This window comes from Pristiophorus japonicus, chromosome 6 (assembly GCF_044704955.1).
Source record: "Pristiophorus japonicus isolate sPriJap1 chromosome 6, sPriJap1.hap1, whole genome shotgun sequence".
NCBI classification, from domain to species: Eukaryota; Metazoa; Chordata; class Chondrichthyes; family Pristiophoridae; genus Pristiophorus; species Pristiophorus japonicus.
The window spans coordinates 147089292-147116219 of NC_091982.1; the positions used below are offsets into that span (position 1 = coordinate 147089292).

Here is a 26928-nt window from a genome sequence, read left to right on the forward strand (position 1 = left end):
CCCCAGGAATTTGAATCCCTCCCTGCTGCACCACTGCTCAAGCCACGTATTCATCTGAGCTATCCTGCGATTCCTACTCTGACTAGCACGTTTCACTGGTAGCAATCCTGAGATTACTACTTTTGAGGTCCGACTTTTTAATTTAGCTCCTAGCTCCTTAAATTCGTCTCGTAGGACCTCATCCCTTTTTTTACCTATATCATTGGTACCAATGTGCACCACGACAACTGGCTGTTCACCCTCCCTTTTCAGAATGTCCTGCACCCGCTCCGAGACATCCTTGACCCTTGCACCAGGGAGGCGACATACCATCCTGGAGTCTTGGTTGCGGCCGCAGAAACGCCTATCTATTCCCCTTACAATTGAATCCCCTATCACTATTGCTCTCCCACTCTTTTTCCTGCCCTCCTGTGCAGCAGAGCCAGCCACGGTGCCATGAACTTGCCTGCTGCTGCCCTCCCCTGATGAGTCATCCCCCTCAACAGTACTCAAAACGGTGTATCTGTTTTGCAGGGGGATGACCGCAGGGGACCCCTGCATGACCTTCCTTGCACTGCTCTTCCTGCTGGTCTTCCATTCCCTAGCTGGCTGTGGACCCTTCACCTGCGGTAAGACCAACTCGCTACACGTGCTACTCACGTCATTCTCAGCATCGTGGATGCTCCAGAGTGAATCCACCCTCAGCTCCAATTCCGCAATGCGGTCTAAACTCCAGTGAATAAAGGCCCAGCCGATCCAGTCTCTCCTCATATGTCAGTCCTGCCATCCCGGGAATCAGTCTGGCGAACCTTTGCTGCAGTTCCTCAATAGCAAGAACATCCTTCCTCAGATTAGGATACCAAAACTGAACACAATATTCCAGGTGAGGCCTCACCAAGGCCCTGTACAACTGCAGCAAGACCTCCCTGCTCCTATACTCAAATCCCCTAGCTATGAAGGCCAACATGCCATTTGCCGCCTTCACGGCCTGCTGTACCTGGATGCCAACTTTCAATGACTGATGAACCATGACACCCAGGTCTCGTTGCACCTCCCCTTTTCCTAATCTGCCGCCATTCAGATAATATTCTGCCTTCGTGTTTTTGCCCACCAAGGTGGATAACCTCACATTTATCTACATTATACGACATCTGCCTTGAATCTCCTCCCATGACTTCCAGGATTCTGGCTTTCTGGGCAATCCCTCTTCCTTTTCACTCCCCCTCCTCCGAACCCTTCACCTGCTCCCTCATCCCTCTTCCCCTTCCGCTCCCCCTCATCTTCCATCACCCTCCTTTCCCTTCCCCCAACTCTCCATTCCCCCCCCAACCCTCCATTCCCCCCCCAACCCTCCATTCCCCCCCCAACCCTCCATTCCCCCCCCAACCCTCCATTCCCCCCCACAACCCTCCATTCCCCCCCAATCCTCCATTCCCCCCCAATCCTCCATTCCCCCCCAACCCTCCATTCCACCCCCCAACCCTCCATTCCCCCCCACAACCCTCCATTCCCCCCAACCCTCCATTCCCCCCAACCCTCCATTCCCCCAACCCTCCATTCCCCCCCAACCCTCCATTCCCCCCCAACCCTCCATTCCCCCCCAACCCTCCATTCCACCCCCCAACCCTCCTTTCCCCCCAACCCTCCTTTCCCCCCAACCCTCCTTTCCCCCCAACCCTCCATTCCCCCCAACCCTCCATTCCCCCCAACCCTCCATTCCCCCCCAACCCTCCATTCCCCCCAACCCTCCATTCCCCCCCCCAACCCTCCATTCCCCCCCAACCCTCCAATCCCCCCCCAACCTTCCATTCCCCCCCAACCCTCCATTCCCCCCCCAACCCTCCATTCCCCCCCCAACCCTCCATTTCCCCCCAACCCTCCATTTACCCCCAACTCTCCAGGCTACTGCACAAGATAAGAGCTCACAGGGTTGGGGGTAATATATTAGCCTGGATAGAGGATTGCTAACTAACAGAAAACAGAGAGTTGGGATAAATGGGTCATTTTCAGGTTGGCAAACTGTAACTAGTGGGGTGCCACAGGGATCAGTGCTGGTCTATTTCCAATTTATATAAATGACTTGGCTAAAGGGACCGAGTGTAATGTAGCCAAATTTGCTGATGGTATAAAGATAGTGGGAAAGCAAATTGTGAGGAGGACACAAAGAATCTGCAAAGGGATATAGCTAAGTGAGTGGGCAAAAATTTGGCAGTTGGAGTATAATGTGGGAAAATGTGAGGTTATCCACTTTGGTCGGAAGAATAGAAAAGCAACATTTTATTTAAATGGAGAGAGATTACAGAATGCTGCGGCACAGAGGGACCTGGGGATCCTTGTACATGAAACACAAAAAGTTAGCATGCAGGTACAGCAAGTAATCAGGAAGGCAAATGGAATGTTGGCCTTTATTGCAAGGGGGATAGTGTATAAACATAGGGAAGCCCTGCTACAACTGTACTCGTGAGACCACACCTGGAGTACTACGTACAGTTTTGGTCTCCGTATTTAAGGATGGATATACTTGCATTGGAGGTAGTTCAGAGAAGGTTCACTAGGTTGATTCTTGGGATGAAGTGGTTGACTCATGAAGAAAGGTTGAGCAGGTTGGGCCTATACTCCTTGGAGTTTAGAAGAATGAGAGGTGCTCTTTTTGAAACATAGTTTCTGAGGGGGCTTGACAGGGTAGATGTAAAGAGGATGTTTCCCCTCCTGGAGGAGTCTAGAACGAGGGGTCATAGTTTCAGAATAAGAGGACGTCCATTTAAGACAGCAATGAAGAGGAATTTCTTTTCTGAGGGTCGTGAATCTAAAATTCTCTATCCCAGAGAGCTGTGGAAGCTGAGTCATTGAATATATTTAAGGTGGAGATAGACAGATTCTTCAACTATAAGGGAGTGAAGGGTTATTGGGAACAGGCAGCGAAGTGGAGTTGAGGTCAAGATCAGATCAGCCATGATGTTATTGAATAGCGGAGCAGGCTCGAGGGACCAAATGGCCTACTACTGGTCCTATTTCTTATGTTCTTATGTTCTCCCCTCGCTTCCCCTTCCCCTCCCCTCTTTACCCTCCTCTCTTTCCCCTCCCTCTCTCATATCCCTATCCCCTTCCCTCTCCTCCTCCCTTTCTCCCCCACCTCTCTCCTTCCCCTCGCTCTCCTTTGCTCTCCACCTCCACCTTCATCCTCCCTCACCTCTATCCCTCTTCGCCTCTATCAACCTTCGCTCCCTCCCCTATCCATTGCCTCCCTTCTCCAGCATCCCTACGACTCACCTACTTCCCCCCTCCCCTCCTTCAGCCTCCCCTTCATCTTGTCTCCCCTCCCCTCCCTCCTCTCACCTCCCTCCCCTCGCCTCGCCTCCCACCCCTCTCCCCAACCGACCTCCTCCCCTCCCACTCCCTCTCCTCTCCCCTCCTTCCCTCCCTTCCCCCTCCACCATCCCTTCCTTCCCTCACACTGAGCAGTGCATTTACCAACGGGGCCAGTCTGGGGGAATTTTTACATAAATTGATAACCAATGAAGCCTGACAGTGTGTTGGGTGGGGTGGATGTGAGTAAAACACGGACTGTCACTGGCAGTGGGGCCTTGTTTCGTGTCTGGTACTGCTTTTGATCAGCCTTTGTTGTGATTTTCTTTCAGAAAGAAAGAAGCAGCATCAGACGGAGCGGATTGTGGACGAGATCGAGGAGCTGAGGGAGCGGCTGCGGCTCAGCCAATCACAGCTGGAGGTCGAACGTGAGGCCGACTCGCTCCGCCGGGGCCAGGTTAGTGCCTGTCACATCAATAATGTGCAACTTGCATTTATATAGCGCCTTGAAGGTGGTAAAACATCCCAATGATTTCACAGGAGCATAATCAGGCAAAAACTTCGACCCAGCCAAAGAAGGAGCGATTCGGACAGGTGACCAAAGATTGGTCAATAGAGGTAGATTTTCCAAGAATCTCTTAAAGGAGGAAAAGTGATGAGGTTTAGGGAGGGAGTTCCAGTACTTGATGCTTAGGCAGCTGAAGGCACGGTCGTCAATAGTGGGGTGAACCTGACGACCCAGAGATGCAGAATGTCCACAGTGCCTGGTCTGCCCTCAAGACCTCCATAATTAGCACCTGCAAAGACACGCTCAATCACTCAACCAGAAAACACAGACTGGTTCGATGAGAATGACCAGGAGATCCAGGAACTAATAAGCCGCAAGTGCAAGGCATTCTTGAACTGGAAACAGCAACTCAACTCGAGAGCAAGAAAGTAAGCTCTACAGACGTCTGAAGGCCGAGGTCAACAAAAAACTTGTGACCTAAAGAACGGATGGTGGGTGGGGAAAGCACAGGAGATACAGCAGCTAGCCGACAGCCAGGATTCTTCAGCGCAGTCAAGACCACCTACAGCCCAAGCACCCAAGGCCATACCCCACTGAGGACCAAGAATGGAGAGGCACTCATCAAGGACAGAGAGGCAGTCAGTGCCCGCTGGAAGGAGCACTTCGAAGATCTCCTTAACTGAGACTCTGTCTTCGATGTGAGTGTCCTCGCAGCATTATACCCGCCACCATCTCAGCACAACCCCAGCCCGGCATGAGGTAGAAAAGGCCTTCCGATAACTGAAGAACAACAAGGCCTCCGGAGCAGATGGAATCCCCGCTGAAGCTTTAAAACATGTTGGAGAAGCAGTATTGGCACGAGTCCATGAATTCACTTCTCTCATTTGGAAGGAGGAAAGCATGCCAGTGGATCTCAGAGACGCGGTAATCGTGACCATCTTCAAGAAAGGCGACAAATCCGATTGCAGTAACTACAGTAATCTTCCTGCTGTCGGCCACGGGGAAAATCATCACAAGAATCTTCCTTAATTGCCTTCTCCCTCTCGCTGAGGAGCTCCTCCAAGAGTCACAGTGCGGATTCCACCCACTAAGGGACACAATGGACATGATCTTCACCACGCGACAAATCCCAAGAGAAATGCAGGGAACAATACCAACCCTTGTACATGGCCTTCTTTGACCTCACAAAGGCCTTCGACACTGTCAACCATGAGGGATTATGGAGTGTCCTCCTCAAATTCAGCTGCCCTCAAAAGTTTGTCACCATCCTTCGCCTGCTTCACGATGACATGCAAGCCATGATCCTGACCAACGGATCTACCACAGACCTAATTCACATTCGGACCGGGGTCAAGCAGGGCTGTGTCATCGCACCAACGCTCTTCTCGATCTTCCTTGCTGCAATGCTCCATCTCACTCTCAACAAGCTCCCCACTGGAGCGGAACTAATCTACAGAACAAACGGGAATCTGTTCAACCTCCGCCGCCTCCAGTCCAGATCCAAGGTCATCCCATTCGCCATCATCAAATTACAATACACAGCTGACGCCTGCGTCTGTGCACACTCGGAGGCCGAACTCCAAGCCATCGTCAACACCTTAACCGAGGTGTATGAGAGCATGGGCCTTACACTAAACATCCGTAAGACAAAGGTCCTCTACCAACCGACCCCCGCCACACAGCACTGCCCCCAGTTATCAAAATCCATGACGAGGCCTTGGACAAAGTGGACCATTTTCCATAGCTCGGAAGCGTGCTGTCAACAAGGTCAGATGTCGATGACAAAGTCGAACACCGCCTTCAGTGGGCCAGTGCAGCCTTCGGTCGGCTGAGGAAGAGAGTATTTCAAGACCAGGACCTCAAACCTGGCACCAAGTTCAAAGTCTACAGAGCCGTAGTGATACCTGCCCTCCTATAAGCTTCAGAGACATGGACTATGTACAGCAGGCACCTCAAAGCGCTGGAGAAATATCACCAACGCTACATCCGCAAGATCCTGTAAATCCATTGGCAGGACAGACGCACCAATGTCAGTGTTCTCGCCCAGGCCAACATCCCCAGCATTGAAGCATTGACCACGCTCGATCAGCTCCAATGGGTGGGCCACGTAATCCGCATGTCCGATACAAGACTCTCAAAATAAGCGCTCTACTCGGAGCTCCGACACGACAAGCGAATCCCAGGTGGGCAAAGGAAACGCTTCAAGGACACCCTCAAAGCCGCCTCGCAAAGTGCAACATCTCCAGCGATACCTGGGAATCCCTGGCTCAAGACCACTCAAAGTGGAGGAGAAGCACCCAGAAAGACGCTGGACATCTCGAGTCTCTTCGCCAGGAGCAAGCTGAAGCCAAGCGTCGACAGCGGAAGGAGTGCATGGAAACCCAGGCACCCCGACTACCTGCCTGTTCCTCCAACCACCGTCTTCCCCACCTGTGACAGACACTGTAGGTCCCACATTGGACTCCTCAGTCACCTGAGAACTCATTTTTAATGTGGAAGCAAGTCATCCTCGACTCTGAGGTACTGCGTGAGAAGAAGAAGGAGGAAATAGGGACTGCTCAGGTGACCAGAATTGGAGGAGCGCCGGGGTTTGTAAGGTTGGAGTAGGTTACGGAGATAGGGAAAGGAGAGGCCATGGAGGGATTTGATCATGAGAATGGGAAATTTAAACTCGAGGCGTTGGTGGACTGAGAGCCAGTATAGTTCAGCGTGCAGGGGTGATGGGTGAATGGGAGGATTCTTTTTGAAGCTGAAGATTTGAAGCGTTATAAGGCTATTCAGAGCCTTGAATTGCCCTCATGTTGTTGGTTAGAGTTCCAAGTGTTGGGCAGGGAGTTGCTCTTGTTTTGTTCATGTTGGTTGTATTCCCGAATGTGGCTAATGGCGGGTTGGATTCCTGTGGCAATGCCAAATGAGATGGCACAAGAGGTACCAGACTATCCTGAAGATACAGTTTTTCTCGGTGTCTCGAGGCAGAAAAGTTGCTGCTGGCAGGAGAGAATTTGACCATTGGTCATCTAAGCACCGAGGCTGAATTACCTGTTTGTACACGTGAATACTGAGGTCGCCCATTCAAGCCAGTGTTGGAGGTTGGAGGCAGCAACTTGAGGTCTTCTCATCAATCCAATATGAACCAACCTCAGCCACGAGGAAGTTGAGAATTTGATTCGGAGCTGGGACGAATGAATATTTAGGGGTGTACTGCGTAATTAGAGAGAGAGTAATTATTAGTTGAGGGAAGTGTTAAGCATGTGGGTAGTCAGTAGTGGAAAGTGTTGTGGATATGTGAGCATATGTGGAGTACTTGGCACTTGGGAGAAATGAATAGTTGAGAACTGGGCAATGGTCACCGCAGCATAGTGAATGGGACTGGAGCTTAATAAGTGATACTGTTGTGAAATATGTAACTTTTTAACGTTTTTCTTAGAAATCTTATTAACTTATACTCGCCAAGCTGAAGCAGGTCAAAATATCGGATAAAAACTTTTCCAAAATGTGTTCTGAACAATTTGATTTAATTCAATTGATTTAGATTTTCCTTTCCTTTATTGATAGATTCTCTTGACTGGCCATTAAAGGTTGGTTATTTTGCATTGGAAATTTATCTGCTCCCTTTTCCTTTGATTGTTATACAGTGCCTGTGTGATCAATTGTGATTTGTTGCTGTACATGAATTCAAAATTTGAGCTAGTTGGGTACAAGTGTGACATGCCCGTTGTACGCCCCGCCCTATATTTGGTCCCGTTGACTTCAGTCGAACAATATCGGGCTTGTGGTATAACTGCTGGCAAATGTGATTCTTCCTGCTTTGCACTCCCGTCACGTCCAATTTCACCCTGTAACAGCCACAAGTGCTGCAGAGCAAGTATGATACATGCGGCTTGTAGAAGATTACTCGCTGATTCTCCTGAGGTGAGGAGTAAAGGCCGAGTTAATTAATGATGTATACTCTTTCTTGTTGTGTTTCAAATGTTTCTTTGCAGTTAGTGATACACTGGACTAGTGCTACAGTGTCCAGTTAAGTCTGGAGTGGGGTGTTCTATCTGTGCAGTACACTGAATGAATGAAAGAAAGACTTGCATTTATATAGCGCCTTTCACGACATCCCAAAGCGTTTTACAGCCAATTAAGTACCTTTGAGAAATAGTCACTGTTGTAACGTAGGAAATACGGCAGGCAGTTTGCACACAAGCAAGCTCCCACGAACAACAATGTGGTAATGACATTGATAGTTTGTTTTTGTTATGAGATATAAATATTGGCCAGGACACCGGGGATAATTCCGCTGCTCTCCAAAATAGTGCCATGGGATCTTTTACGCTCACCTCAGAGAACAGACGGGGCTCCGGTTTAGCGACTCATCTGAAAGATGGCACCTCTGACAATTCAGCACTCCCTCAGCACTGCACTGGAGTGTCAGCCTGGATTTTTGTGCTCAAGTCTCTGGAATGGGATTGAACCACAATCCACTGAGCCACGGCTGACACTTAGTGGCTGAAATTGAGCCCTGCCCCAAACGGGGCACACCTACCGTTTTTTAAAGTTTATCTCCACCCCGATCCATGGGGCGGAGAATCCGGAGAAATTCAGGACTTAGAATTTTTTTCCGGTCGGAATGGCCGTCGCGCCGAGTCGTCATCACCGCACTGATGACGTTAGTGCAACGCATCACAACATCCCTCCCATTCAGTTAAAGGGGAGGGCTGCTGGCAACTCTACAAACCCAGCAAGGGTTTCAGCCGGGCCAGCGGCCTGGCACCCAAGGGGGTGGGGGAAGGGGGGTGGCCGGGGGCCACGCTGCCTGTTGGTGGCCCGGCCGAACCCGTGGGCATAACTGTCGGCCTGACCTGACGGGTCTCTTAGCAGGCCTGGGAAATGTCCGGAAAATTTTTGAGCCAAGCTGAGAAATCTGATTGCGGTTGCCGGCTGAGGCTGGTACCAGAGTCCCGATGGGATTCAAGGGGCAAGTTGAATCAAAAATATTAAAGCAGGTTAGAAAGGGCAATAAATCAAATGTGGATGTGTGTGTATAGAATGCCGATACTGGTCTGGGGAGTGAAGCCTGAGCAACTGCTCTCACTACCTGTTTTGTTCCAGAGGTTTGCTCACAGCAGGTCTTCGCTGGACAGATACTGGAGTCCGCAGGTTCTGATGATAGGCTGGGAGGGTGCAGTCAGTCTATGCCCAGTGTTGGGAGGGTGCTGTCACTCTGTCCCAGTGTTGGGAGGGTGCTGTCACTCTGTCCCAGTGTTGGGAGGGTGCTGTCACTCTGTCCCAGAGTTGGGAGGGTGCAGTCAGTCTATGCCCAGTGTTGGGAGGGTGCTGCCACTCTGTCCCAGTGTTGGGAGGGTGCTGTCACTCTGTCCCAGTGTTGGGAGGGTGCAGTCAGTCTATGCCCAGTGTTGGGAGGGTGCTGTCACTCTGTCCCAGTGTTGGGAGGGTGCAGTCAGTCTATGCCTAGTGTTGGGAGGGTGCTGTCACTCTGTCCCAGTGTTGGGAGGGTGCAGTCAGTCTATGCCTAGTGTTGGGAGGGTGCTGTCACTCTGTCCCAGTGTTGGGAGGGTGCAGTCAGTCTATGCCAAGTGTTGGGAGGGTGCTGTCACTCTGTCCCCGTGTTGGGAGGGTGCTGTCACTCTGACCCAGTGTTGGGAGGGTGCAGTCAGTCTATGTCCAGTGTTGGGAGGGTGCTGTCAATCTGTCCCAGTGTTGGGAGGGTGCAGTCAGTCTATGTCCAGTGTTGGGAGGGTGCTGTCACTCTGTCCCAGTGTTGGGAGGGTGCTGTCACTCTGTCCCAGTGTTGGGAGGGTGCAGTCAGTCTATGTCCAGTGTTGGGAGGGTGCTGTCACTCTGTCCCAGTGTTGGGAGGGTGCAGTCAGTCTATGCCCAGTGTTGGGAGGGTGCTGTCACTCTGTCCCAGTGTTGGGAGGGTGCAGTCAGTGTGTCCAGTGTTGGGAGGGCGCAGTCAGTGTGTCCCAGTGTTGGGAGGGTGCTGTCACTCTGTCCCAGTGTTGGGAGGGTGCTGTCACTCTGTCCCAGTGTTGGGAGGGTGCTGTCAGTCTCTGTCCCAGTGTTGGGAGGGTGCTGTCAGTCTATGCCCAGTGTTGGGAGGGTGCTGTCACTCTGTCCCAGAGTTGGGAGGGTGCTGTCACTCTGTCCCAGTGTTGGGAGGGTGCTGTCACTCTGTCCCAGTGTTGGGAGGGTGCTGTCACTCTGTCCCAGTGTTGGGAGGGTGCTGTCACTCTGTCCCAGAGTTGGGAGGGTGCTGTCACTCTGTCCCAGTGTTGGGAGGGTGCTATGTCGGTGTGTCCCAGTGTTGGGAGGGTGCTATGTCGGTGTGTCCCAGTGTTGGGAGGGTGCTGTCGATCTGTCCCAGTGTTGGGAGGGTGCTGTCGATCTGTCCCAGTGTTGGGAGGGTGCTATGTCGGTGTGTCCCAGTGTTGGGAGGGTGCTGTCGATCTGTCCCAGTGTTGGGAGGGTGCTGTCGATCTGTCCCAGTGTTGGGAGGGTGCTGTCACTCTGTCCCAGTGTTGGGAGGGTGCTGTCACTCTGTCCCAGTATTGGGAGGGTGCTGTCACTCTGTCCCAGAGTTGGGAGGGTGCTGTCAGTATGTCCCAGTGTTGGGAGGGTGCTGTCGATCTGTCCCAGTGTTGGGAGGGTGCTGTCGATCTGTCCCAGTGTTGGGAGGGTGCTGTCGATCTGTCCCAGTGTTGGGAGGGTGCTATGTCGGTCTGTCCCAGTGTTGGGAGGGTGCTATGTCGGTCTGTCCCAGTGTTGGGAGGGTGCTATGTCGGTCTGTCCCAGTGTTGGGAGGGTGCTATGTTGGTCTAACCCAGTGTTGAGAGGGTGCTATGTCGGCCTATGCGGCACTGGAAGGCTGAGGGCCTGGTGACGTTGGTTTTTTGCAAGTATTTGATAGAATTTGCTGCTGTTCCACCCTCAGCATGTGCCATGCATTGTGGGATAGGCAACTTGTGGACTCCTGGTCCCAATAGGTTATTTCCCCAAGCTCTCTCCCACTGCATTGCAGGCCAGCGCCCGTTGACTTTGCATGAATAAAACCATTTGAGATTGATCTGCTCAAACCATTTGTCTTTCTCATGCAGGAATTGGAAAACTCCCGCAGGAGAGAGGAAGATATGAGGAAGGAGTTTGAGGACTGGAAGGAGGAAGAAAGGAAAAAGTTCTTCCAGGAAATGGAACGCCTGAGGCATCAGCTTGTGATGGAGTTCCAGGACATCGCATCGAAGAACCAGTCTATCGAAGCAGTGAGTGAAATACTTTTAAATAGTTTCACTCGATTAACACTAAAATAGTGATTGTGTTGGGTGCGGTGTGGCCATGGGGGTTTCAGGTACATCCTTCTTCCTTCTTCTCTCTTAGGCAATCCCTCGATGTCGAGGATGACTTGCTTCCACACTAACATGAGTTCTCGGGTGACTGATGCGACCAATGTGGGATCTACAGACTCTGTCACAAGTGGTTGAAGGGATGGGTGGGTGGGGTGCTTGATTTGTCACACGCTCCTTCCGCTGTTTGTACTTGTCTTCCGCGAGCTCGCAGCGAAGAGACTCGAGGTGTTCGGTGCCTTCCCGGATGCTTCTTCTCCACTTTGAGCGGTCTTGGGCCAGGGACTCCCAAAAGTCGGTGGGGATGTTACATTTTTTTAATGAAGCTTTGAAGGTGTCCTTGAAGCATTTTCTCTACCCTCCCGGGGCTCGCTTGTCATGACAGAGCTCGGAGTAGAGTGCCTGTTTCGGGAGTCTAGCATCGGGCATGCGGACAATGTGGCCCGCCCCTTGAAGCTGATCGAGCGTGGTCAGTGTCTCGATGCTGGGGATGTTGGCCTGAGAGAGAATGCTGATGTTGGTGCACCTATCCTGCCAATGAATATGCATAATTTTGCCGAAGCAGCGCTGGTGGTACTTCTCCAGTGCTTTGAGGTGCCTACTGTACATAGTTCATGTCTCTGAAGCATATAGAAGGGATGGTATCACTGCTGCTCTGTAGACCATGAGCTTGGTGCCGGGTTTAAAATCCTTTGAACACTCTTTACATAGAGTTACGAGGTCCACAGCACAGAAACAGGTCATTTGGCTCAACTGGTCTATGCCAGTGTCTATGCCTCCTCCCACCCTATTTGATCTCACCCTATCACCATCTCCTTCTATTCCTTTCTCCCTCATATGTTTATCTCATCATCATCATCATCATCATAGGCAGTCCCTCGGAATCGAGGAAGGCTTGCTTCCGCTCCCAAAGTGAGTTCTCTGGTGGCTGAACAGTCCGATATGAGAGCCACAGACCCTGTCACAGGTGGGACAGACATTCGTCGAGGGGGTGGGTGGGGCTGGTTTGCCACGCGCTCCTTCCGCTGTCTGCGCTTGACCTCTTCATACTCTTTGTGTTGAGACTCGAAGAGCTCAACGCCCTCCCGGATGCACTTTCTCCACCTCGGGCGGTCTTCGGCCAGGGTCTCCCAGGTGTCAGTGGTAATGTCGCACTTTACCAGGGAGGCTTTGAGGGTGTCCTTATAACGTTTCCGCTGCCCACCTTTGGGTCGTTTTCCATGACGGAGCTCCACATGAAGCATTTGCTTAGGGAGTCACGTATCTGGCGTGCGCACTATGTGGCCTGCCCAGCGAAGCTGATCGAGTGTGGTCAGTGCTTCAATACTGGGGATGTTAGCCTGGACGAGGACACTGATGTTGGTGCACCTGTCCTCCCAGGGGATTTGCAGGATCTTGCGGAGACATCGTTGGTGATATATCTCCAGCGACTTGAGGTGTCTTCTATACATCGTCCATACCTCAGATCCATACAGGAGGGCGGTTATTGTTACAGCCCTGTAGACCATGAGCTTGGTGGTAGATTTGAGGGCCAGGTCTTCAAATGGCCGAAGGCTGCACTGGCGCACTGGAGGCAATGTTGAATCTCCGCATCAATGTCTGTCTTTGCTGATAAGAGGCTCCCGAGATATGGGAAATGGTCCACGTTGTCGAGGGCCGCACTGTGAATCTTGATGGCAGTGCTGTGTGGCGGTGACAGGCTGGTGGAGGACCCTTGTCTTATGGATGTTAAGCATAAGGCCCATGCTTTCATATGCCTCAGTGAATACATTGACTATATCCTGGAGTTCAGCCTCCGAATGTGCGCAGACACAGGCATCGTCCGCGTACTGTAGCTCGACGACAGAGGTTGGGGTGATCTTGGACCTGGCCTGGAGGCGGGGTAGATTAAACAGCTTCCCACTGGTTCTGTAGTTTAGTTCCACTCCAGCGGGAAGCTTGTTGATTGTGAGGTGGAGCATGGTGTCGAGGAAGATTGAGAAGAGGGTCAGAGCGATGATTCAGCCCTGTTTGACCCCGGTCTGGACGTGAATTGGGTCTGTAATGGATCCGTTGGTAAGAATCACGGCCTGCATGTCGTCTAGAAGCAGGCGAAGGATGTTGACAAACTTTTGGGGGCATCTGAAATGGAGAAGGGCGCTCCATAGACCTTCACAGTTGACAGTGTCAAAGGCCTTTGTCAGATCGAAGAAGGTCATGTATAAGGGCTGGCACTGCTCCCTGCATTTGTGTTTATCTAGCTTCCCCTTAAATGCATCTGTAATTCACTTCAACCACTCCCTGTGGTCGCGAGTTCCACATTCTCACAACTTTGAGTGTAAATCTTCATACTTTGTCCGTTTGAATGGTGACAACCACCCGACAGTTGCTCTGACCTTTTCCAACCTGGGTTGTGTCTGTTGAGATCTATGATCAAGAAGGAGAAGCTGGAGTCTGTCACTGGATGTCAGTGGTGGTGGAAGGGCTGTGATGGGTTGAGAACAGGAGTGTACTGGCTGACCCGTGTTCTGTGCACAGTTCACCACCTGATCTTCTGACCAACTCCCTGTCCACTTCCATCTTACCATTACTTATCAAAGTATCACACACCGAGTACCATACAGCACTAAATTGGACTGATTTGAGTATGTCTTTTCCCTATAGAGTTAGAATTTGCACCCATTGAAGACGAATAGGCAGGATTCTAGCCCAAAGTGTATTGGTACCAATATAGGTGCTAAGTACATCTTGTGCCAGCACTGGATAATACACTATCATATGATCCATTGATTGCTGTCTTTAATATGTCAATCAATGTCCGTGTGCTTGCCGTGTCAATCAATGTCCGTGTGCTTGCCGTGTCAATCAATGTCCGTGTGCTTGCCATGTCAATCGGTGTCCGTGTGCTTGCCGTGTCAATCAATGTCCATGTACTTGCCGTGTCAATTGTCAAGAAACACAACAACAACAGCTTGTATTTATATAGCCCTTTAATGTAGTAACACATCCCAATGTGCTTCACAGGAGTATTATGAGACAAAAAATTTGACACCGAGCTACATGAGGAGAAATTAGGGCAGGTGACCAAAAGCTTGGTCAAATGGTAAGTTTAAGGAGCATCTTAAAGAAGGAGAGAGAGGTTGAGAGGTTTGGGCAGGGAATTCCAGATATTAGGGCCTAGACAACAGAAGGCACGGCCACCAATGGTTGAGAGATTATAATCAGGGGTGCTCAAGAGGGCAGAATTAGAGGAGTGCAGATATCTGGGGGGAGTGGGAGGGTTGTGGGGCTGGAGGAGGTTACAGAAATGGGGATTGGCAAGGCCATAGAGGGATTGAAGAACATAAGAAATAGGAGCAGAATTCCAAACATTCACAACCCTCCGAGTGAAGAAATTACTCCTCATCTCTGTCTTAAATGGCCGATCCCTTATCCTGAGACTGTGCCCCTAGTTCTCGACACTCCAGCCAGAGAAAACAGCCTCTCAGCATCTACCCTGTCGATCCCCTTCAGAATCTTGTATGTTTCAATGCGATCACCTCTCATTCTTCTAAACTCCAGAGAGTATAGGCCCATTCTACACAATCTCTCATCATAAGACAGTCCTCTCATCCCAGGCATCAATCCAATGAACCTCCGTTGCACCGCCTCCAAGGCAAGTATATCCTTCCTCAGATAAGGAGACCAAAACTGTGCACAGTACTCTAGGGCCAAGGCCCTGTACAACTGTAACAAAACTTACTTACTCATGTACTCCAACCCTCTTGCAATAAAGGACAACATGCCATTTGCCTTCCTCATTACGTGCTGTATCTGCTTGCTAGCTTTCTGTGTTTCTTGCACAAGGGCCCCCAAATCTCTCTCAACACCAACATTTAAAAGTTTCTCACCATTTAAAAAATAGTCTGTTTTTCTTTTCTTCCTACCAAAGTGAACAACCTCACATTTCCCTACATTATACTCCATCTGCCACCTGACTGCCCACTCACTTAGTCTCTCTATATCCCTTTGCAGACGCTTTTTGTTCTCCTCACAGCTTACTGTCCCACCGAGCTTTGTGTCGTCAGCAAACTTGGATTTAATACACTCGGTCCCTTCATCTAGGTCATGAATATAGATTGTAAATAACTGAGGCCCCAGCACCCCACTAGTTACAGCCTGCCAACCTGGGGGACACCAGAGATAACAATGCAAGAGTGGGAAGAGAAGCCATTGCAGGTGATTCTCTGGTTACAATTAGATAGATAAGAATGGAACCAGGCGATTGCAGTCCCTCCCAGCTGGACGATGGTGGAGAGGCGCTGGAGAAAGATGGAGTGGTCATCCGTGTCAAAGGCTGCAGACAAATCAAGACGAGGAGAGATAGTTTGCCTGTGTCACAGTCACAAAGGATGTCATTTGTGACTTTGATGAGAGCCGTTTCGGTACTGTGGCAGACGTGGAAACCGGATTGGAGGGATTCAAACACGGAATTGTGGGAAAGCTGGGCATTGATTTGGGAGGCGACAACATGTTCAAGGACTTTGGAGAGGAAAGGGAGGTTGGAGATGGTGCGGGAGTTTGCAAGGACTGAGAGGTCAAGGGTCTTTTTTTGAGGAGAGGGATGGTGGCGGCAGATTTGAGGGAGAGTGGGAGAGTACCTGTTGATCAATGATGTGCTTTCTGTGCTGGTCAGTGAGCCATGTTTACTGCTTCATCGAGAGGCAAGTTTATTGTCACCTAACGACACAAACACTACTGTCCCAATTGGTAATGTGCACATTTAGTTCCATGTGCATTTACCATGTCAATCTTGCATCCATATTAATTATCTATTGATTATCTATATATGTTAATCTTGGACTTTTTTATTGTTAGAAACTGCAGGAGATTCAATCTGGGACTCCACTTGTATCGAACTTGGGGGCATTTCAGGCTGAGGACCACACGGAGGAGAGGAAAAACTGGAGGGAGAGATTTGAGAAACTGGTAAGTGGGAAAAATTTGAAACGTTCCCTGGGAGGCAGGATCACCTGGGCGGAAGAGAGGGGTCACTGGGGGAGCGGGGGTTGTCACTGGGGGAGGGGGTGTGTGTCACTGGGGGAGAGCGGGGTATCAGTGGGGGAGCGCTGGGGTGTCACTGGGGAGCGGGGGGGGGGGTTGTCAATGGGAGAGAGGGGGGGTGTCACTGGGGGAGCGGGGGAGGGTTGTCACTGGGGGAGCGGGGCGGAGTTGTCACTGGGGGAGCAGGGGATTGTCACTGGGGGAGCGGGGGATTGTCACTGGGGGGGGGGTCACTGGGGGAGAGGGGGGTTGTCACTGGGGGAGCGGGGTATCAGCGGAGGGGGGAGACGGGGGGTCACGGGGGGGAGGCTGGGGGTCACGGGGGGAGGCTGGGGGTTCACTGGGGGGAGGCTGGGGGGTCACTGGGGGAGGCGGTGGCGTCACTGGGGGAGGGGGGTCACGGGGGAGGTGAGTCACGATGGTAGCGGGGGGGTCACTGGGGGGATGCGGGGGTCACGAGGGAGGAGGATCACGGGGGAGGGGGGAGCGGGGGGGCCATTGGGGGAGCGGGGGGGTCACTGAGGGAGCAGGGGGTTGTCACTGGGGGAGGGGGGTGTGTCACTGGGGAGCGGGGGTGTGTGTCACTGGGGAGCGGGGGGGGGGGTGTCACTGGGGGAGCGGGGGGGGTGGGTTTGTCACTGGGGGAGCAGAGGGGGTTGTCACTGGGGGAGCGGGGGGGGGTTTGTCACTGGGGGAGCGGGGGGGGGTTGTCACTGGGGGATCGGGGGATTGTCACTGGGGGAGCGCGGGGTGTCACTGGGGCGGGGGAGAGGGGTCACTGGGGGCGCGTGGGGGTTGTCACTGGGGGAGCGGGGGGGGTGTCACTGGGGAGCGGGGGGGGTGTCACTGGGAGAGAGGGGGGGTGTCACTGGGGGAGGCGGTGGCGTCACTGGGGGAGGGGGGTCACGATGGTAGCGGGGAGGGGGGGAGCGGGGGTTCACTGGGGGGTCATTCTGGGGGTGGGGGGGAGCGGGGGGCTGAGGTGTGTAGTGTTTATTCTCAAATACAGCATGTCCTCACACGCCGATTCTGGGAGTTGGGAAAAAGAGGGTATTTTAATGAAGGACATAAAAACCCATGGAGGAGAAATTCAGGACTGGTCTGTTTGGGGCGTTAACGTTTAAAAGTTTGAAAAATCAATGCTTACATAAATGCTTAAACAAGACCCACCCTCATCTGCAGTCATCTCCTGTCAGGTGGGCATATCTCTTTAAATTTGACCCAGATTTTCAATCGCCCAAATTAGATTAACTTCTGGCTGAAAATTAAAGCTATTCTGGGAGCTCATGCTCATTATTCAAATAGGTTGAGTCCAAAACAGCAAGTTAGTTGTCTGGGTGCTCAGGACTGGCATCGCCATTGAGCTGTTCACTGCCATCACAACATCAGCCCGAAAAGGTTGAGATTTGACTGTTCATTTTCCTTTCGTTTCCAGAAAAATGAATCCAAAAAGAAGATGAAAGAACTTCAAGTTGACCATCTAACTGAAAAAGAAGAGGTATGTTTAAAATTTGTACTTGAAATTTCTTTGCCAAATCTTCCATCGCTGTATGTCTCAGATTTTACCGTGTGTGTATTTGGAAGAGTGTCTTTGACGATCAATTAGACCTTTATCTGGTGTTCATGACAAAGATGTCACCTGAAGTGTGCTGGGCTGGAGTGTTGGCGCTGCGGAGGGGAGTCACGAGCCAGGTGGAGAGTTACGGAATACCTCAGATTGTGATGCGGTGTCCGCAAAGCAACGTGGGTGCAGTCAATGGTGCCTTGCACCATGGGGAAGCCCGCTATCCTGGGAAAGACACATGCATGCTCGTGCTGCTTCTCTCTGCTCATGGGGAAGGAAATGTAGTCCCTCCTCCTTCTGTACAGATCATCTGTGACCTCACGGATGGAGCATTGGATGGCAAAGTGGGAGATGTTGGGGATGTCTCGTGTTGCTCCCTGGAAAGATCCATTAGCATAGAAATTGAGGGTTATGGTGACCCTGACTGCCACTGAGAGAGCCGTCCTCACCCTGGTCTGAGGCTCGAGGTCTGGTTGCAGTAGATGGCAGAGCTCTGTGACCACGTCCTTCCTGGAATGCAGCCTTCGTGCACACTGCTCCTCAGTGAAATGAACACAGGAGAACCCTGGGAGAGTTGCCACCTCTGATGGTGAAGTTGGAACAGGCGGCCGACTGCCAGCACAAACCCGTGAGTGATACAGTGCAGCATCCCAAATCTGGAACCCTCGGAACCGAGACCGGACTTTGGAACGTCTTTCTGACATCACGAATCCGGATTTCATAATGTCAGAAAGGGGGAGGGCGGGGTGCTTGCCGAGGAGCTGTTGGGGTCGCTGGCCCCGTCCAGGAGGTCAGCGGGCGGGCCCTGCCGCCGTGGTGATGTTCTGACTGGCAGGCCCCGTCGTAGAGGAGGTGTTGGGGCGGGGAGGTGAGGAGGCCCCGAGGTTGGGTAGCAGCGGCCGCGAGCGAGGCGAGGGGAGGGGAGGCAAGGCCCGAGGTCGGGCAGCGGCGGCGAGTCCGGATTCCGGAACATTTTACGGAATCCGGACGATTCTGCTTCCAATTGGTCCGGAGTCCGGATTCCGGAACTTTGGATTTTGGACGCTCAACCTGTACAAGGGAAAATGTTGGAGGCAGAGCAATGGTTGTGGAAAAAAATTGCGAGACCGGTCCTGAAGCCACACTGACTGTTATAAATCCGAAATAGGTAATGGCCGACAAAAAAAATACTTTGCAAGCTGACACCTTTAAATAGCGTTGGCGCATCCGGTTCCCGACTGCAACTCGACAGCTCAAGCACTCGTCATCGCCAGGTGCTAGGATTGGTTGCGCGGGGCAATTTCACTTTCGGGGCGATGCGCACGGAGATGATGTCACCATTGCGCGCGCTGCCGAACGGGATGCTACCTCATAGCGCCTCCGCAAAACTCCTGCCCAATTTCTCGCCGCGTCCGGTTAAAATCTATTTTGCGCCACCCAGAGGCGCAAACGGCCGTTGCTAAAAGGGGCAATTTCAGCCCCTATGTCTGTTGTCACTTAGCTAATTTTGTATCCATGCTGCCAGTGTCCCTTTTATTCCATGGGCTTCAACAATACTCCAGATATATTCTAACGATGGCTTTTTACAACTGACACATAACTTCCAGCTCTTTGCAATTCTTGAGATAAAAGCCAACATTCCAGTACCCTTTTTTATTATTTTTTTGTACCTGTCCAAGGATTTTTTCGTGATTTCTGTACTTATACCCACAACTCTCTCCACTCCTCCACAGTTCCGAGATTCTCGCCATTTAGAAAATACAGTGATCTATCTTTCTTAGGTGTAAAGTAGATGACCTCACACTTTCCCCATTGAACTGCATCTGCCACAATTTTGCCCACTCACTTAATCGATCAGTGTCCCTTTGCAACTTTCTGCTCCCTTCTACACTGGAGAGGCGGAATGGTTTAGGGAGCAAGTTCCAGAACTTGGAGCCTAGATGCCAATGGTGAGGCAAAGGAAGTTGGGGATGCACAAAAGGGGTGGAATTGGAGGTACACAGAGTTCTCGGAGAGTTGGAGGGCTGGTGGAGGTTAGAGATCTGGAGACGAGGGAATGGTGAGGCCATGGATGGATTTGAACACAAGGATGAGGCATTGATAGGCCGGGAGCCAATGTGTGTCAGGAGGCACATAGGTGAATAGCACTTGGTGCAAGTTTGGCTGTGGGTAACAGTTTTGTACAAGGCCACTTTTATGGAGGGTAGAGAATGGGTAGTGCCCAGGGTGGTGTAGAGAGTGGGTAGTGCCCAGGGTGGTGTAGAGAGTGGGTAGTGCCCAGGGTGATGTAGAGAGTGGGTAGTGCCCAGGATGGTGTAGAGCGTGGATAATGCCCAGGGAGTAAAGGTAATCATTGAAATTCATCCTCGCTGTCGCGCTCCACAGTTGAGAACACGTCACATGTCCGCGTTCCACCGACCTGCACGATGGAGAAAGGCCGTTAATGGGGAGAACATTACACAGGATGTACAACACTCAATCCAGCTGGTCGATGGCAGTGTTTGTGCTCCACACGACTTGAAGTGCAACAAAGGACAAGGAAGGAAATGCTCACGTGATGTGCTTGAAGGTTTTCAGTTGTAGAAGGGCTGATGCCTTGTCCAGATCCTGCTGACGAATGGCGAGCCGGTGTGATTGGCTGAGGGCCGTCTGCCTGCAATGTATAAAAGCACAGATTAGGAAAAACACAGGATAATGCAGAGTTCAGCAAATCTTGCAAAAGCACATTGCCTGAAAAAAAATGTCAAAGGGTATTGGGAGGGAGCAGGACGGTGGGAATAGATGGTGTGGATCAAAAGGGGAACATCACATTTGATGGGCTGAATGGCCTGTGTCTGTGATGGAATATTTTGAGCTGGCATTGGGCACAAGTGCAGGAAGTTCACCTTGTGTCTTGTTACATCAACATTTGATGAATCCAGCTATGTTGTAGTGCACGGATAGTGAGGAAGGGTGAAAGCATCAAAGAACATGTGAGCAGGAAGAGTCAGTTTCAGGGAGTGCTCTTCTAGGGCATGGTTGTGGATAGTAAGGGACCTTGTTGAGCTGGAGAGTGGATATTGCCTAAGGTGGCGTAGAGGGAACAGGTAGTGCCCAGGGTGGTGTAGAGTGTGGGTGGTGCCCAGTGATGTAGTTTGCCCTCAAGGTAGGAGAAATTTCCCCTCAAATCTCCTCTAAACCTTCCCCAATTACTTTAAATCTATGCCCACTGGTTGTTGACCCCTCTGCCAAGGGAACCAGGTCCTTCCTATCCACTATATCTAGGCCCCTCATCATTTTATACACCTTAATCAGATCTCCCTTCAGCCTTCTCTATTCCAAAGAAAACAGACCCAGCATTTCCAATCTTTCCTCATAGCCACAATTCTCTAGTCTAGGTAACATTCTTGTAAATCTCCTCTGCACTCTTTCCAGTGCAATCACATCTTTCCTGTAGTGTGGTGACCAGAACTGACACAGTACTCCAGCTGCAGCCTAACCAGTGTTTTATACAGTTCAAGCATAATGTCCTTGCTCTTGTATTCCATGCCTCAACTAATAAAGGCAAGTATTCCATATGCCTTCTCAACTAGGTCTGTTACCTTCAGGGATCTGTGAACATGCACTCCAAGGTCCCTTTGTTCCTCTACACTTTTCAGTGGCGTACCATTTAATGTGTATTCCCTTGCCTTGTTAGATCTCCCCAAATGCATTACCTCACACTTATCCAGATTGAATTCCATTTGCCACTGTTCTGCCCACCTGACCAGTACATTGATATTTTCCTGCAGTCCGCTGCATTATCAACCACACAACCTATTTTAGTGTCATCTGCAAATGTTTTAATCATACCCCCAACATTCAAGTCCAAGTCATTGATATATACCACATAAAGCAAGGGACCCAGCACTGAGCCCTGCAGAACCCCACTAGAAACAGCTTTCCAATCACAAAAACACCCATCGACCATTACCCTTTGCTTCCTGTCTGAGCCAATTTTGGATTCAACTTGCCACTTTGCCCTGGATCCCATGGACTTTTACTTTCATGACCAGCCTGCCATGTGGGACTTTATCAAAAGCTTTGCTAAAATCCATATACACTACATCATACGCACTGCCCTCATCGACTCTCCTGGTAACCGCCTCTCAAAATTCAATCAAATTAGTCAAACATGACCTTCCCTTAACAAATTCATGCTGACTGTCCTTGATTAATCCATGTCTTTCCAAATGAAGATTTATCTTGTCCCTCAAGATTTTTTTCAATAATTTTCCCACCACCGAGGTTAGGTTGACTGTAATTACTTGGTCTATCCCTTTCTCCCTTTTTAAACAAAGGTACAACATTAACAGTCCTCCAGTCTTCTGGCACCACACCTGTAGCCAGAGAGGATTGGAAAATGATGGTCAGAGCCTCTGCTATTTCCTCTTATGCTTCTCTTAACAGCCTGGGATACATTTCATTCGGGCCTGGATCCTACCCACATCTTCTGCCTCCACACACAGATTTCCTTTATAGTCTCTAATAGGCCCCACTCTTTCTCTAGTTATCCTCTTGCTCTTAATGTATTTATAAAACATCTTTGGGGTTTCCCTGATTTTACTTGCCAACATTCTTTCATGCTCTCTCTTTGCTTTCCCGATATCTTTTTTAATTGCACCCCTGCACTTCTTATACTCCTCTAGAGTCTCTGCAATGTTGAGTTCTCAGTATCTGTCATAAGCTTCCCTTTTATTCTTTATCTTACCCTGTATGTCCCTTGACACCTAGGGGCTCTAGATTTGTTAGCCCCATCCTTTTTTTTAAGGGCACATACTTGCTCTGTACCCTCAGGATCTCCTCCTTGAATGCCTCCCACTGCTCTGACACTGATTTACCATCAAGTAGCTGTTACCAGTCCACTTTGGCCAAATCCCATCTCAGCTCAGCAAAATTGGCTTTACCCTAATTGAGAACTTCTTTTTTTCCTGGTCCCCCTTTGTCCTTTTCCATAACTACCCTAAATTTTACTGAATTATGATCACTAGTGTTATATATGTAAACCTGTAAATACCTTGTTTAACCACCAGAGGGGTCATCCCCCGGAGTCCCAAGGGATCCCACAATCCCTTTGGAGCACCTGTAATTAAGGAGGCCTCACAGGCTGGAGAGGCACTCTGGAGACCTGTATTAAAAGTCTAAGGTCACACTTTACTTTGAGCTCACAGTATCTGGTCAGTCTCTTTATTCAATACATAATAACTGGCGATGAGATACAGATGACGAACCCCACCGCAACGATGCACAGAACAGTGGGCATTCTGGAGAAATTTTCGGAGGGAGATGATTGGGAAACCTTAGTGGAGCGACTCGACCAATACTTTATGGCCAACGAGCTGGAAGGAGAAGCGAATGCTGCCAAACGAAGGTCGATTCTCCTCACCGTTTGCAGGGCACCAACGTATGGCCTCATGAAAAATCTGCTTGCTCCAGCGAAACCCACAGAGAAATCATATGATAATTTGTGCACACTGGCCCGGGAGCATCTTAACCCGAAGGAAAGCGTTCTGATGGTGAGGTACCGGTTCTACATGTACAAGAGGTCTGAAGGCCAGGAAGTGGCGAGCTATGTCGCCGAGCTAAGACGCCTTGCAGGACATTGCAAATTTGAAGGACATTTGGAGCTCATGTTCAGGGACTTCTTTGTACTTGGCATTAGCCATGAAGTAATACTTCGCAAACTTTTGACTGTAGAGATCCCAACCTTGAGTAAAGCCATAGCGATAGCCCAGGCGTTCATCGCCACCAGTGACAATGCCAAGCAAATCTCTCAGCACACAAGTGCTGCTACAAGTACTGTGAACAAAGTAGTGTTGTTTTCGAATCGTAACGTACAGGACAGGCCTCACATGCCTGCAGCTGCACATCCGCAGATGTCTCGGAGTCCATCATCAAGGATGATGAATGCTAGGCCATTACCACCTTGTTGGCACTGCGGGGGTGATCATCATTTCCATTCATGCCGCTTCAAAGGATATGTTTGCGAGGGCTGTGGAACAATGGGACACCTCCAACGTATGAGTTGCACACCGTGCTAATCCTGCAAACTACCATGTTGCAGAGGAGGATAGATCCACGGCGGATCACGATGAACCAGAGCCTCAGACCGAGGAGGCAGAGGTATATGGGGTGCATACATTTATCACTAAGTGTCCCCCGATAATGCTGAATTAAATGGACTCCCAGTGTCAGTGGAGTTGGACACGGGCACGAGCCAGTCCATTATGAGCAAAAAGACTTTCGATAAATTGTAGTACAGCAAGGCCTCAAGACCAGTCCTGACTCCCATTCACACTAAACTGAGAACGTATACAAAGGAACTGATTCCCGTAATCGGCAGTGCTACTGTAAGGTCTCCTACGATGGAGCGGTGCACAAGTTACCACTCTGGGTGGCACTGGGTGATGGCCCCACGCTGCTCGACAGGAGCTGGCTGGGGAAGATACGCTGGAACTGGGATGATGTCCGAGCGCTCTCGCCCGTCAACGACACTTCATGTGCCCAGGTCCTAAACAAGTTCCCCTCTCTATTCAAACTAGGCATCGGGAAGTTCCAAGGAGCAAAAGTGCAGATCCACCTAATTACCGGGGCGTGACCCATCCATCACAAGGCAAGAGCAGTACCGTACATGCTGAGAGAGAGAGAGAGAGGGAGAAGATCGAGCTGGACCGGCTGCAACAAGAGGGCATCATTTTGCCGATCGAATTCAACGAGTGGGCCAGTCCGATTGTTCCAGTCCTCAAGGGAGACGTCACCGTCAGAATCTGTGGTGATTACAAAGTAACTATCAATCATTTCTCCCTGCAGGATCAATACCAGCTACCAAAGGCAGATGACCTATTTGCGATGCTGGCGGGAGGAAAGACGTTCACGAAGCTGGACTTGACCTCGGCCTACATGACGAAGGAGCTGAAGGAGTCATCGAAGGGCCTCACCTGCATCAACACGCACAAAGTTCTCTTCATTTACAACAGATGCCTGTTTAGGATTCGATCAGCCGCAGTGATATTCCAAAGAAACATGGAAAGCTTACTAAAGTTGGTCCTGCACACCGTGGTCTTCCAGGACGACATCTTGGTTATAGGTCGGGACACCGTCGAGCATCTGCAGAACCTGGAGGAGGTTCTTAATCGGTTTAATCGCGTGGGGCTCAGGGTAAAACGCGCTAAGTGCATTTTCCTGGTGCCTGAAGTGGAGTTCCTGGGGAAAAGAATCACGGCGGACGACATCAGGCCCACCGATTCGAAGACGGAGGCAATCGAGAACGTATCGAGACCACAGAATATGACGGGGCTGCAGTCGTTTCTAGGACTCCTGAACTACTTTGGTAACTTCTTACCGGGTCTCAGCACACTGTCAGAACCACTGCATGCTTTACTGTGTAAAGGAGACGAATGGGTATGGGGTAAAAGCCAAGAAAATTCCTTTGTAAAAGCTAGAAAACTGTATGCTCAAACAAATTGCTTGTGTTGTATGATCCATGTAAGCGTTTGGTACTAGAAACATAGAAACATAAAAAATAGGTGCAGGAGTAGGCTAATTGGCTCTTCGAACCTGCACCACCATTCAATAAGATCATGGCTGATCATTCCCTCAGTACCCCTTTCCTGCTTTCTCTCCATACCCCTTGATCCCCTTAGCCGTAAGGGCCATATCTAATTCCCTCTTGAATATATCCAATGAACTGGCATCAATAACTCTCTGCGGCAGGGAATTACACAGGTTAACAACTCTCTGAGTGAGGAAGTTTCTCCTCATCTCAGTCCTAAATGGCCTACACCTTATCCTAAGACTGTGTCCTCTGGTTCTGGACTTCCCCAACATCGGGAACATTCTTCCCGCATCTAACCTGTCCGGTCCCGTCAGAATCTTATATGTTTCTATGAGATCCCCTCTCGTCCTTCTAAACTCCAATGTATAAAGGCCCAGTTGAGTCAGTCTCTCCTCATATATCAGTCCAGCCATCCCGGGAACCTTCGCTGCACTCCCTCAATAGCAAGAATGTCCTTCCGCAGATTAGGAGACCAAAACTGAACACAATATTCCAGGTGAGGCCTCACCAAGACCCTGTACAACTGCAGTAAGACCTCCCTGCTCCTATAGCTATGAAGACCAACATACCATTTGCCTTCTTTACCGCCTACTGTACCTGTTTGCCAACTTTCAATGACTGATGAACCATGATTCCCAGGTCTCGTTGCACCACCCCTTTTCCTAATCTGCCGCCATTCAGATAATATTCTGCCTTCGCGTTTTGCCCCCAAAGTGGATAACCTCACATTTATCCACATCATACTGCATCTGCCATGCATTTGCCCACTCACCAAACCTGTCCAAGTCACCCTGCAGCCTCTTAGCGCCCATCTCACAGCTCACACCGCCACCCAGTTCAGTGTCATCTGCAAACTTGGAGATATTACACTCAATTCCTTCATCCAAATCATTGATGTATATTGTAAAGAGCTGGGGGTCCCAGCACTGAGCCCTGCGGCACTCCACTAGTCACTGTCTGCCATTCTGAAAAGGACCCGCTTATCCCGACTCTCTGCTTCCTGTCTGCCAACCAGTTCTCTATCCACGTCAGTATATTATCCCCAATACCATGTGCTTTGATTTTGCACACGAATCTCTTGTATGGGACATTGTCAAAAGTGTTTTGAAAGTCCAAATACACCACATCCATTAGTTCTCCCTTGTCCACTCTGCTAGTTACATCCTCAAAAAATTCCAGAAGATTTGTCAAGCATGATTTACCTTTCATAAATTCATGCTGACTTGGGCCGATTCAGTCACTGCTTTCCAAATGCGCTGCTATTTCATCCTTAATAATTGATTCCAACATTTTCCCCACTACTGATGTCAGGCTAACCGGTCTATAATTACCCGCTTTCTCTCTCCCTCCCTTTTTAAAAAGTGGTGTTACATTAGCTACCCTCCAGTCCATAGGAACTGATCCAGAATTGATAGACTGTTGGAAAATGATCACCACTATTTTTAGGGCCACTTCCTTGAGTACTCTGGGATGCAGACTATCAGGCCCCGGGGATTTATCAGACTTCAATTCCATCAATTTACCTAACACAATTTCCCGCCTAATAAGGATATCTTTCAGTTCCTCCTTCTCACTAGACCCTCGGTCTCCTAGTACTTACGGAAGGTTATTTGTGTCTTCCTTCGTGAAGACAGAACCAAAGTATTTGTTC

General features: G+C 50.3%; 1 protein-coding gene across 3 annotated transcripts in view; it reads left to right on the top strand.

Annotated features, from left to right (window-relative positions):
* Positions 1-26928, top strand: part of dzip1l (DAZ interacting zinc finger protein 1-like) — a 258300-nt gene that overhangs the window by 12222 nt on the left and 219150 nt on the right. For all 3 annotated transcript variants that reach the window (XM_070883278.1, XM_070883279.1, XM_070883280.1), the window contains exons 3-6: positions 3618-3742; positions 10897-11058; positions 15976-16086; positions 17597-17659. In XM_070883278.1, coding sequence (XP_070739379.1) covers positions 3618-3742; positions 10897-11058; positions 15976-16086; positions 17597-17659 — 461 coding nt within the window. The remainder of the gene's footprint in view (positions 1-3617; positions 3743-10896; positions 11059-15975; positions 16087-17596; positions 17660-26928) is intronic.